The following is a 13,753-nucleotide window of genomic DNA, read 5'->3' as shown; positions in this document are numbered from 1 at the left end:
TTCTGCTTAGCATTCGGATCTTTTCAAGTAAGACTGGTGTTCCCTCTGTGCAGATTTTTTTGAAATCTTTAAAGCACAAGGAGAAATGGGCAATATGATAGCAGTCGTGGGAGATAACACATTTCCACCAGTCTCCCGTGGAACCAACAAAAATCCTGACCAGGCTTTGGAGGACGGGGCTTTAGAGTAAAGCTAACGGTAGAGTCTGTATGTTAAGCCCTCATCCAGCGGCAGGTCATTATTCAGCGTTCGCTACGTCGGCTGCGTGCTGGGGACACGGAGATGGGTCAAGTCCTATGCAGGCCCGGGGTGAGCCTCACAGTCCAAGGGGCACACCGCCTGAGCAGGCGTGGTCAGACCATGCCGAGGGAAGGAGGGCCTGGAAGTCTGGGGGCACAGAACATAACACTTAGCTCAGGGGCCAGTCCACATTTATTGAGCGCCGACTGTGTGCCAGGACCTGATTCAGGCCTGGCCGGGACACGCACATCCATCCCCACCACCGTGCAGCTCCCATCACGGCGGAGAAGCCGGAGTTAAGAATCGTGTGGTTCGCCTCTGCTGGGCCCGGCACTCCAACGCTGGCTCCATGAGAGGGACCCCACTCGGGATGGGGCCCTACGCCTCTGGGGGCTGTGAGACAGAGCCCAGAGGGAGCCGGGCCCCCCGCAGAGATTAGGGGCTGGAGCGGGGGAGAAGGGTCAGCTCCCTCCCATCCCTCCCTCCCCCTCCATCCCCAAGTGTCTCCAAGCCCAGGAGAACCCATTCTTCCGGCTCCTCGGGGAGCTGGTGCCTGAAGGGTGACTCCCCCAAATGTGTATGTTCTGTCTCAAGGTCCGGGGTCCGTCCCAGACCAGGGGGTCCACAGGCAGGAACCCAGCTCCCCCATCCCTTCCCAAAGGCTGCTTGGGGTACCTCTGCACCCACGGACCCCCACTGAGTCCAGCTCCACCCACTTGTCAACACTGAAAGGTGAAAATGGGAGGTGGCAGGGTTCCCCTCTAGCCCCCTCTCCGGTACCAGCCTCCGCAGAAACCCCAAAGATCTGCCGGACTCATGCCCATCCAGTCTACAAAAACATTTATTGGACACCTGCTGTGTACAGGCACAGCGGTAGGTCCCAGGGAATACAGACAAGTCCCTGCCCGAGGAGCTTTCATTCCCATGGAGAACACACAATAAACAAGTAAAATATATTTTAGAAAGAGAGAATCATGTGGTCCATTTCCACACAGTGCATGTGTTGTTTGCTTTCATTAGGAAATATTCACAGGTCCTGAGTTCCTGCCAGTTAGTGCATTAGTCGCTCGGGTACCATAACAAAACAACAAAACACAGCAGGCAGTCGCTTCCAAACAGACGTTTGTTTCTCACACTTCTGGAGGCTGGAAGTCTAAGATGGAGGTGCTGGCCATGGAGAGCTCACTTCTTGGCGCCTTCTCTCTGTCCTCACACTGGGGAGTAGGAGGGTAGGAGGGTTGGGAAGGTTGGGGGGCAGGGGAGAGATGCACACAAGAGAAGGAGGGAGGGAGCGCCCTCTGGTGTCTCTTCAGAAGAGGACACTAATCACATTAGATCAGGGCCCCACCCTTATGACCTCATTTAAGTGCCTCCTTATCTCCCAATACAGTTGCATTGTGGGTTAGGGCTTCAACAGGTGAATTTGAAGAGGGCACAATTCAGTTCACAGCAGTCGGGATAAGGGCTCCTCTCTCTTCCAACCTCCCAAATCTCTGTTCTCTTTCCTCGATCCCAGTATTTGACCTCCCTTCTACTTTTGCTGGAAAAGGGGATGCCTAAGAAAGAACAGTGTCTCTGCTGCTGAGGGCCGCCCCCTGGGGCCGTCTTCTGGAGCCACCCCACTTAGACACCAGCCCCTCCGTTCAGTGCTCCATCCCCTCGCCCAGCCGTTATCTGTTGGCGTTTCCCCGAGCGGCTCCTCCGTGACAGCGTCCCCGCTCCACGGGGACATTGTCACGTGGGAAGCCACGCTCTTCCTGCTCACTGACAATCTCCCCTCAGAACATCATCTCCGGGAGGCACAGCGTCTGTCTGCTTGTCCCTCTGCCCCCGGACCTGGAACAGCACCGGCCCAGTCTGTCCTCAGTCAGCACTTGCGGGTGGACAGCTAGTGACCACTAGGAAGAGGCCCAGGTGTTCCAGGGCCCCTGTCCAGGCGGAGGGACCCCTGACCCAGAGCAGGCAGGGCCCCATGTGAGCGGGGAGGTGGAGGAGGTGTTGGCCTGGGGGCCCAGTGTCATAAGGACTGGGGGTGGCAGTGTGCATCCCCGCCCTGTCCGCTCAGCCCACATCCTCCCTCCTGGGAGAGCTGCCCAAACACGCCTGAGCGTGGCCTTTGAGTGGCATTGAAGGAGGGGTCCGGTCTGCTAAGGGAGGCCAAGGGGATCCTTGCTCGGTCCTTCATCCCTTCACCCGGTTTCTCCCAGCTGCCTTCAGCCCTCAGGACCTCTGAGTCCCCACCTTGTTACTTTTCTGCCGTGGTCGTAGCAGGTAGTTGTATCTAAGCGTGTGTTTCCTCCCTGGACTGTGCTCTCTGAGCACAGGCTTTGTCCATCGTGGTCACTGCTGAGTGTGTGTGTGTACACATATATGTCTGTATTGTATGTTGTGTATATGTGTGCACGTGTGTACATGCTATGTTTACCTATGTGCGTTATACATGTATATCGCTGTGTGTATGTACCAGGTATGTGTGTTATTCTGTATGTATATATGTTCTCTCTATATAGCACTATGTATCTGGCACATGGTATAAGTCTGATAAATATTATTTCACTTTGTCTTGAACCTAAGGAAGAGGCTTCTGATTGTAGCCACAGGGCACCTATGCAGCTCGGAAGCAAAGAAACAATAGAGATGATTTTTGAAATAAAACAATTCTCAAAAGCCCTAGCCGGTTTGGCTCAGTAGATAGAGCGTCGGCCTGTGGACCGAGGGGTCCTGGGCTCGATTCTGGTCAGGGGCACGTACCTTGGTTGCAGGCTCCTCCCCGGCCCAGGCCCTGGCCAGGGCTTGTGCAGGAGGCAACCGATCGGTGTGTTTCTCTCACATCGATGTTTCTCTCTAAAAAAAAAAAAAAAAATCAATGGAAAAATATCCTCGAATGAGGATTAACAACAAAAAAACAATTCTCAAAATACAAACCTCCTGCAGATAGATGAAGGACAAAAGAAGCAAAGGCACAAATTAAAAATGGCAGATAGAATTAAACTTTTAAAAATTATAAAAGCATTACACCAATAAACATGAAACCAGAGGACAGGAACAATTTTCTGGAAAAATAATGTCACCTACTCTAAGTCAGGAAGTGATGGAGAATCTGAACACACCTCACAGTAAATCAGCAGGAGCTGTAGGGTTTTCTCACCGCTCTGCCTGTCCGCAGCCACAGAAACGTCGCCAGGCCAGATGGTCCACTTTCAGCCAAACCTTCAAAGAAAGATAATCCTCACGTGATAGAAACTGTTCTAGAGGGGAGAGAGCGAGGGCCATCTCTCTGAGTCCTTTCATGAAGCCAGAGAAGCCTTACAGCTTTGAATACAAAGCATACAAAGACGGCACCAGAAGGCAAAATCATGGCCCAGTTCACTTACGGACATGGGTGAAAATTTGCCAAAAAAAAATCCCAGCACCCAAGCAGGGGGCAAACAGCAAATTGGAAATGATTTGTCCAGGACACAGAAGGCTAAATAAGCATCAGAAAGCCTATCACTGTGTATTCACCACAGAAACAGATTCAGGGAGGGGGAAAATGATTCCGTAGATGCAGAAAAAGAAATTGTGATAAATTTTGTCACTCATTTATGATAAATAAATGGTCAGAAAGCCAGAAAGGGAACTTCTTCACCTTGATAAAAGGTAATACCACAGCCCTAGCCAGTGTGGCTCAGTGGAGAGAGCATCAGCCTGCGGACTGAAGGGTCCCAGGTTCAATTATGGTCAAGGGCACCTGCCCGGGTTGCAGCTCAGTCCCCCAGTGGGGGGCAGGCAGGAGGCAGCCGATCAATGATTCTCTCTCCTCATTGATGTTTCTATCTCTCTCTCCCTTCCTCTCTTAAATCAATAAAGAAATATATTTAAAAAAAAAAAAAAAAGATAATACCACAGCCCTGGCCAGTGGCTCATTTGGTTCGAGCAATAAAATTTCAAACCACAAAAAACTGCTTTTCCATGCCATCACCTGTAACTATCCTAAAATCATAGCGTTGACAAAAAACAAACAAACAAAAAAATAACAACAGCAAGCATCCATGTAAAGTAGTTAAGAGCATTTCCAGGTAAGTGCTGGGGGTGGGGGAGCTGGGATGGAGATAAGCGGGAAACTAAATGATTTTATTTTTTTAAATATATTTTTATTGATTTCAGAGAGGAAGGGAGAGGGAGAGAGAGAGAGAAACATCAATGATGAGAGAGAATTATTGATCAGCTGCCTCCTGCACACCCCACACTGGGGATGGAGCCTGTAACCCGGGCATGTGCCCTGACTGGGGATCGAACTGTGACCTCCTGGTTCATAGGTCAATGCTCAACCACTGCGCCAGGCTGGCTGGGCAGCTTTTGCTTTCCTTTAAACGGCCTGCTGGTCCTGTGTGCTAGCGGGAGGGCGTGACTCATCCTACTCTTTGCACCTGAAGTTCACTTCACAGGATTTGAATTACAGGAGAAAAATGATATTATCAATAGATGTAGGAAGAGCCTTTGAGAAAAGTCAATCGATGTCTCTTCGTGATTGAAAAAAATAAGCTCAAAACTAGAAGAGCCTCTTGCCCTAGCCGGTTTGGCTCAGTGGATAGAGCGTCAGCCTGCGGACTGAAGGGTCCCAGGTTCGATTCCGGTCAAGGGCATGTACCTTGGTTGCGGGCACATCCCCAATAGGGAGTGTGCAGGAGGCAGCTGATCGATGTTTCTCTCTCATCGATGTTTCTAACTCTCTATCCCTCTCCCTCCTCTCTGTAAAAAAATCAATAAAATATATTAAAAAAAAAAAAAAAAAAAAAACTAGAAGAGCCTCTTAACATGGCCAAGGGCCTCCATAGCTCTGGGCACCTAAGGGGCCCTGGTGGCAGGTTCAGGGGGGCTGGAAGCCGCTGGGAGGGCAAAGGGTCGCCTCCTGGGCAGGGCCTGTTGCCAAAAGCCTGAGGGCCCGGAAGCATGAAACTCGGGGTGGGGCTCCCCGAAGTCCCCAGGGTCCACGCAGCACAGAACCTCACGCAGGTCCACCTTCTGCCACAGGATGAACCAGACTCTGAATGACAGCCAGGCGCCCACGCCCGACCCCAGCAGCCCGGAGCCGCGGGCGCTGGGCGTGCCCTACTGGGTGCTGAGCGCCCTGACCCTGCTCACCTGCGTGTGCAGCCTGGCGGGCAACGGCCTGGTGGTGTGGCTGCTGAGCTGCCGCGTGCGGAGGACGCCCTGCACCGTCTACGTGCTGCACCTGGCCCTGGCCGACCTCCTCTTCCTGCTCTGCATGGTCTCCGTGCTCAGCCTGGAGGCCGCCGAGGCGCACCCCATGGCCTCCGAGGTGCTGCGCAGGGTGAAGTACTTCGCCTACACGGCGGGCCTGAGCATGCTGACGGCCATCAGCACGCTGCGCTGTGTCTCTGTCGTCTGCCCCGTCTGGCACCGGCAGCACCAGTCCCCGCGCCTGTCCGCCTGGGTGTGCGCGGCGCTCTGGACGCTGTCCCTGGTGATGAACACCCTGGCCGCCGTCTTCTGCAGCAAGTACTGGCGCTCGGACGAGAACCAGTGCTTCGTGGTGGACGCGGTGTTCAGCGTGCTCATCCTGGGCATCTTCACCCCCGTGATGACCGTGTCCAGCGCCACCCTGTTCGTGCAGGTGCGGAGGACCTCCCGGCGGTGGCGGCGGCGGCGGCCCACGCGGCTGTACGTGGTCATCCTGGCCTCCGTGCTGGTGTTCCTCGTCTGCGCCCTGCCCCTGGGCCTCTACTGGTTCCTCCTCTTCTGGCTGCACCTGCGGCCCCAGGTGGTGCGCCTGTACAGCTGCCTGTCGCGCCTGTCCGCCACCGTGAGCTGCGGCGCCAACCCGGTCATCTACTTCCTGGTGGGCAGCCGCCACGCGGGCCCCCGGGAGCCCCTGGAGGCCGTGCTGCAGAGGGCGCTGCAGGAGGCCCCGGAGCTGGAGGGGAGAGAGACCCCCTCCGGCTACAACAACGAGGAAGGGGTCTGAGCCGCCCCCCGCCCCCTGCAACACCCTGCAGGCCTGCTCCAGCCCGGCACCTGGCTGGCCTGCTGTTGCCCCCAGGAACTCTGCGCTTCCCCTGTCGGGGTCCCTTTCCTACAGTCAAAGCTCCCCCAGCACGGTCCGGGCCTCACGTGACACTCAGCTGGAAGATGAAATGTAATCTCTTGGCATCTGAGGATCTTTGGCTGGAGGACAAAGGTTAGCCGTCACCCTGGCCTAGCACATTCTCTCCGCCTCCTCCCCCTCAGATGCGGCTCCTGGGGTCTCCTGGGGTCTCCTGGCCCTGCTGGTCCTCGGGCATGTGCTGGCGGCACCCACTGGCCCCCAGGCGATGCCCCTGGTCCCCTCCCACCAGTGTCCTGCTGACACCCTGCAAGCCTGCAGCCAGTCAACCGTGTCGCCTTTGCTGACCCAGCCGTGGCTGGCTGCAGGCCACGGGACTGCCTCGCGCTCCTTGTCCTCGACCCCTGACCTTTGCCTGCGGGTCGCCGTGCACCAGCCCTGCACCCATGGCAGGCCAGCTCCTTTTCCCGGAGGTCACACTGGAAATGCTCAGCTGAGCTTGGCGGGACTGCGCCCGCACGGTGCCTGGAGGCAGCTTCCTTCCAGAGGCCCACGCGATGCCAAGCAGGGTCGGCAGCTGTCCCTGATCCACTGCCCCTCCCAGAGTCCCCCTCAGCTTGCCCCAAACTCTCTGCCCCTCTGGGGACAGAGCCCACCAGGCGATGTGGGCACGTGCTCTGCCGTCCTCCCTGCGTCACAACAAGGAGTGGACTTCTGCTGCTGTCTTGTGTCTAGCCCCAGGGCTGGGGGCTCGGGTGGAGGGCACCTGGCAGGGGGGTCCCCACAGAGCTGCCCTGCACGGAGAGGAGGGAGGAGGAAAGAAAGAAGTGGAAACATCGTGGCCCGGCCCACAGGGCTGGCATCTTGCTGCGTAATCCTATTAGGAGTGTCAGAAGCCAAAGGGTACCTGTCCTTCCGACTGGCACCCTCTGAAGCAATTCCCAGTCTTATCCCAAAAGAGGGAGCTTCGAGCCAGCTGGGGCAAAGGTCAGATCCTCAGAGAAGCTAGAGAAACCCACTAATGGTCCATAAATGTTAGCCCATGGCAGCAAGCGCCCCAGCCTGCAGATGTGAGCACCCCGTCCGCACATGCCCGAGTTGCACCGCTTGATCCCCAGTAGGGATCTCATCATTGATGTTTCTATCTCTTTCTCCCTTCTCACTTGCTCTCTGAAATCAATAAAAAAATATATTTAAAAGTAAATAAATAAAACAGTCATGGGATTGTAAAGTGCAGCACAGAGAATATAGTCAATAATATTGTAATAAGTATGTATGGTGCTGGGTGGGTACTAGACTTATTGGGGGGCCACTCTGAAAGTTATATACATGTCTAATCGTTATTTGTACACTTGAAACTAATATAAACTAATTTTGAATGTCAACTGTAATCTTATCTAATAAAGCGGTAATATGCAAATTGACCATCGCTCCAACACACAAGATGGCCACCCCCATATGGTCAAGGATGGCTGGCAGGGGAGGGAAGTTGGGAGGAACCAGGCCTGCAGGGGAGGGCAGTTGTGGGGGGACCAGGCCTGCAGGGGAGGAAAGTTGGGGGTGGCCAGGCTTGCAGGGGAGGGCAGTTAGGGGCAATCGGGCTGGCAGGGGAGTGGTTAGGGGTGACCAGGCAGGCAGGCAGTTGAGCAGTTGGGAGCCAGCAGTCCTGGATTGTGAGGGGGATGTCTGACTGCCCATTTAGGCCCGATCCCCCCAGACATCCCTTGAGGGGTCCCAGATTGGAGAGGGTGCAGGCTGGGCTGAGGGACACACACACACACACACACACACACACACACACACACACACTGTGCACAAATTTCATGCACCAGGCCTCTAGTTAAAAAATTTAAGAAGTAGCTCATTAAGAGGAAGAAGCCATTTGGGAATAGAAGGCATCAATAGGCTCTTGGGTTTTTCATAATGAAGTAAAGGAACAGGAGTGCACCGTATGCACATGGGGGGAGTAATTTCAATCGTGTGCTGATTCGACAACACCCTTGTACATAGCTTCCCATGACAGCCAGAGCACCGGCAACAACAGAGTCAAGGGTGGGGTCAACTCAAAGTCCACTTCAGGTGAAGCATACACAGGACACCCCAAGGTGCCCTGCAGTCCCGCCGTTCATTATGAGAAACCTTGAGAGAGGCCTTCCCAGGTTTGGAACGATCCTGAGACGTTACCAAGACAGGCGGGTGAGGTGAGAAACGCTGTGAAACCAGTCGTGATGCGAAACACATTGCGGCCAGCCATGCCAAAAAGGCCAAATCGCCTTTCAGCTTGCTCTCTGGAAAATATTCCAACCCGTCGACATGTGAAAAGGCAGTCGAAGAGTGTGCGGCCAAGAAAGGTAAAAAAAACATTACAATGTCTTGTATCTTGTATTAGTTGTGGTATCGGTCCGCTTTTTAAAATCGGTGGTCTGCTGTGATGACTTTTCCCATTCTAAATAAATATTCGTTGTCATATCTACCTTGGTATTCTTTTTCTTTTTAAAAAAAGTTTTTGTCTTAGAGAGAGAATAACATCAATGCGGAAACATCAATCAGTTGCCTCCTGTACCCTGATCTGAACCCAAAACCTGGGCATGTGCCCTGACTGGGAATGGAACCCGCGACCTTTTGGTGCACAGGGCAGCGCTCCAACCCAGCCTCAGCACCCTCCCTCTTGCTGATAAGCTTTGGGCTCCACAAAGTGTAGCATGGGTGGAAGGCAGAGGGACTCCCATTGACGCTCCAGATGGTCAGCAGGACCCTTGGACAGCTGAGGGGCCGCCACACAGCCCCGGGGCCCTGGGCAGGGGCTGCCTCCGACAGCACTGAATTCTTTAGGTCAACAGAGTGGCAACTCAGACCCCCAATTTCTTGTTTTGTGATCTGGACTGAAACTCGAGGACTTCCTGAGCGGATGCCGAAAGCAGCGCTGCTGTTGTTGTTGTTGCTGACGGGAGGCTGACTGATTTGGGAGAGCCACGCACTTCTGCAATGTGCCCATTCTGTTCAATTCACAACATCACAGTTTTGTTATTCACTCAGCAAACGTTTAGGAGCGCTTACTCGGAGCCAGGCACGGCTCCCAAGGGGCTGCACGTCTCTTGGCCGAAAAAGAGACACTGAGAAGGTTCCAGGAGCCACAGGGCAGAGCCTGGCCCCACGCCCCCCGGCACCCCCCTCCTTGCTGTGGATGGACCCCCATGTGTGCAGTGCGGGGCGGAGGGAAAAGCAGGCGTTCAGACTACGCCAGTAAGCCCCCCGGGTGACTTCTGAGGGAACGCGTGTAGGAGAGAGCATAACGGGGGAGGTGCTCGCTTACTGAGACCAAGAGGAATGTCTCGATGCGCGTGTGTTTATAGAAACCGTACCCGAGTCCTCGCCCACAAGGTTGGACGTGGTCCTAGGCATTTGCACGGCGGTCGACACGAATCCGAAACTCCCCCAGGCCAGGGGTTCGGGTGGCAGAGAGCAGCTTCATGTAGATGGAAGGGCCCCAAGTCCTTGGGGGAAAGGAGGGCATGTGGGCTGGGGTCCCCCTGCACCCACCATGACCCCAGGGAGGACCCCGAGGGACCCAGAGCAGGCAGTGCCAGGACACTCCACGGCGCTGGGCAGTGAGGGACGGATGTTTTGGAAATGAGTGGACTCGGAGAAGGGCGTGCAGATGGGCTTGTAGCCAGGTGGTCCAACGGCCAGTCCCCTTTCGAGAGAAACCACAACCTCCTCTGCAGGAATGGCTTCCCAGACTTTTTTGGGGGGGTTAGGTTGTATGATGTGGTTTTTTAAAGGTGCACAATATAGTGATTTCAAATACACTTACATTGTGACATGATAACCGCAGTCAAGTCCAAATCCGTCACCTGTCCATCACCACTGCTGTGCGTGTGTGCGTGTGCGTGTCGTGTGTGTGTGTACGTGTGTGTGTGTGTGTGTGTGTGTGTGTGTGTGTGTGTGTGGTGAGAACACAGCTGAAAGAACGTTCAAGTTTACGATGTGGCATGGTAAGCTCCAGCTGCCGTGTGTGCTTCACGCCCAGCGCTCACTCATCGCAGACCCAGAAGTTGCGATGTCTGACCAGCGTGTCTCCATGTCCCCACCCTCAGCCCCGGGCCACCCCCACCCTGCTCTCTATGGCTGGACCTTGGTTCTAGGAGTCGGGCTTTTAGACTCCACCTGTACGTGAGCTCCGACAGTCTCTGTCCTTCTGTGTCTGGCTGATCACGGAGCATGACGCCCCCGGAGTTCACCCTGTGGGTGCAGACGGCAGGGTCCCCTCCTCCTGCGGCTGAACAGTGTTGCACTGGGTGCGCACGCACCTCCTGTATCCCTGCATCGGTCGGTCCCGGACACGGACGCTGCCTCCTGCCTCCAAGTCGTGGCTGTTGTAACGAACGCTGCGCTGAGCGTGGGTGCAGGCAGGTCTCAGAGATGCTGATTTCACCTCCTCTGGATGTGGGCCCAGAAGGGGGACTGCTGGGTCAAATGGCAGGCCTAGCTTTCATTTTTTTAGGAACCTCCTCACTGTTTCCCACAGTGGCTGCACCAGGCCCATCTCCCCCAAGTCTCGATCCGCACCTTCTGCCTCGGGAACCGAAGGGCCCCCTTCCTGCAAACCCTCTTCTCATCACGTCAGACAACTGAGAATACAGACAACTCTGAATACTGTCCCCCAAAATTCATGTTCACCTAGAGCAGCGGTTCTCAACCTGTGGGTCTCGACCCCTTTGGCGGTCGAACGACCCTTTCACAGGGGTCGCCTAAGACCATCCTGCATATCAGATATTTACATGACGATTCATCACAGTAGCAACATGACAGTTATGAAGTAGCAACGAAAATAATGTTATGGTTGTGTCACAACATGAGGAAGTATATTTAAAGGGCCAGAAGGTTGAGAGCCACTGCCCTAGAGCCTCAAAGTGGGATTTTAAACTTTTTCATGTTTTTATTGATTTGAGAGAGAGAGGAAGAGTGAGGGAGAAACATCAGTGATGAGAGAAAGATCAGTCGGCTGCCTCCTGCTCGCCCCCTGGTGGGGATCAAGCCCACAACCTGGGCATGTGCCCTGATGGGAGAATCAAACCAGTGACCTCTTGATGCATGGGGCAACGCTCAATCCACTGAGCCACACGGCCGGGCAACGTGGGACTTTAAAAAAGGGTCTTAACTCGTCAGGATGAGGTCACACTGGGTTGGCGTGGGCCCTAAAGCCCAAGACCGATGTCCTCGAGAGAAGGTCATGTGAAGAGACAAAGAGGCACAGAGGGGAGGCCGAGCAGGGGGTGAGCGGCCACAGCCAGGAACTGGGGGGAGGGGCTCCCCCGGATCCTTCCCGGCCTCCGGAGGGAAACAACCCCTAGCACTGTGGGCCCAGACTTCCGGCCTCCAGGACCGGGAGAGAATGAAACCTTCGTGTTAGGCCACTGGTCTGTGGTCACTGGCTGTGGTGGCCCCAGGACACGCTTACGTGGACTCAGGTGGCCCTCTCACTCCCGGGGAACTGAGGCTCGAGGCAGGCGGCCGAGCAGGGAAGGCCCCGGCCACTCTGACCCCGAGGGGTTCCTGCACTTTCTCCAGGCTGTTCTCGGGGCGCGATCAGCTCGGCGGCCCCCGCAGGCTTTAATCAGACAGACAGAGTGCTGAGCAGGGACGGAAACAGTGTCCCTCAGGGACGGGAGCTGCCTGGTCTCCCGGGACCCACGTGGCTGGCACCTCACCACCTGAGGCCAGAGCTCACGGCCCAGAGTTACCACCACCAGGCGGACACCAGGAGCCCCAGGAGCCCCCTGAGCCGGCCCTGCCCGGGGAGCAGCCATGGGCACTGGCAGGGGCCTGGGAGTGACCGAGACCCTCCCCCAGGACAGGATGCAGCGCCAGCGCAGGTGAGGACTCAGCGCAACTCCCCGTGGTGGAGTGGGAGGCAGGGGGGCCCAGTGGTTAGAAACATGCCACTCACTTGTCCCCTGGCTGACCCTGGGCCGCTCCTCTGACCTTTCAGTGTCGCCTCCTCTTCCGCCCACAGGACCCCAGACACTCACGGCACCCTGAGGGCTGCTGGCTTGTCCACGCTGCCGCACGCGGGAAATGCCCGCTGAGAAAGCAGACCCCTGGCGAATGCGGCCGCGCCCAATCGTTTCCAGCACATGACAAGCTTCTATGCGTTCAGAGAAGAGATAGACTCGAAAGAGTGGAATGACTTTCTTCATCTACTTTAATGGAGAGGGGATTGATTTGTGAATAATTGGGGGGGAACAATTTCAGGCAAATTTTGTTCTCCTTATAGACGGTGCTATTTCGCCGGCACAAACAAGGGACACAGAACCCCGTCCACGCCACGGCTTTCCGAGTGGTTGTTTATGCTGGAAGCAAGGGAGAGGCCTGCAGCCAGCTCCCCGCTTGGCGTGGAGGCCGAGAACATTCCTGCAAAGGCAGCTGCGAGGCTCGGGCGGGAGGGGTTCTCCTGGCCGGGGGCCCACAATCTGTGCTCCTCTTCTTCCCTCGCTGAGTGCCCACCGTGAGCCTGTGTGCACCAGGCTCCGTGCCATGACGCGGACAACACTCCCGCAGGGGCAGCGGCTGCCACACAGCGAATCACACGGTTCATTATTGGACCGGCATCGTGCCAAGTGGCTCTAACAGGAAATGCGGGGCGAGGTCAGCAGGGAGCCTGGGATGGAGAGATGGGAGATGGAGATGGGGAGCGGGGGATGGAGATGGAGATGGAGATGGGGATGGGGATGGAGATGGGGAGCTGGGGATGGAGATGGAGATGGAGATGGGGAGCGGGGGATGGAGATGGGGATGGAGATGGGGAGCTGGGGATGGAGATGGAGATGGGGATGGGGATGGGGATGGGGATGGGGATGGAGATGGGGAGCTGGGGATGGAGATGGGGATGGAGAGGGGAATGGGGAGAGGGAGGGGGAGGGGAGAGGGGGATGGAGATGAGGAGATGGGGATGGGGGTGGATATGGGGAAATGGGGAGATGGAGATGGAGATGGGGATGGAGATGGAGTTGGGGACAGGGATGGGGATGGGATGGAGATGAGGATAGAGGAGGAGATGGAGATGGAGATGGGGATGGGGATGGGGATGGGATGGGTGGGGATGGGGAGATACAGGTGGAGATGGAATGGGGATGGGAATGGAGATGAGGATAGGGAGGGGGTGGAGATGGAGATGGGGATGGGGATGGGGATGAGGAGATGGAGATGGAGATGGAGATGGAGATGGAGATGGAGATGGAGATAGGGATGGAGATGGGGATGGAGATGAGGAGATGGGGATGGGGATGGAGATGAAGAGATAGAGGTGGAGATGGAGATGGAGATGGAGATGGGGATGGGGATGGGATGGGTGGGGATGGGGAGATACAGGTGGAGATGGAATGGGGATGGAGATGAGGATAGGGAGGGGGTGGAGATGGAGATGGAGATGGGGATGGGGATGAGGAGATAGAGATGGAGATGGAG

General features: G+C 55.8%; 1 protein-coding gene across 1 annotated transcript; it reads left to right on the top strand.

Moving 5' to 3' along the window:
• Positions 1-5,254: 5,254 nt before the first annotated feature.
• On the top strand, positions 5,255-6,208 carry MRGPRD (MAS related GPR family member D; the record flags this gene model as incomplete). Its single annotated transcript, XM_081099293.1, has 1 exon — positions 5,255-6,208. One exon carries the CDS (start codon positions 5,255-5,257, stop codon positions 6,206-6,208), a length of 954 nt encoding a protein of 317 aa, XP_080955419.1.
• Between the last annotated feature and the right edge of the window lie 7,545 nt (positions 6,209-13,753).

This window comes from Myotis nattereri, assembly GCF_964212035.1.
Source record: "Myotis nattereri genome assembly, chromosome: 9".
Lineage (NCBI taxonomy): Eukaryota > Metazoa > Chordata > Mammalia > Chiroptera > Vespertilionidae > Myotis > Myotis nattereri.
The sequence above is the reverse complement of the archived record's forward strand: the minus strand, read 5'-3'. Positions and strand labels throughout refer to the sequence as shown.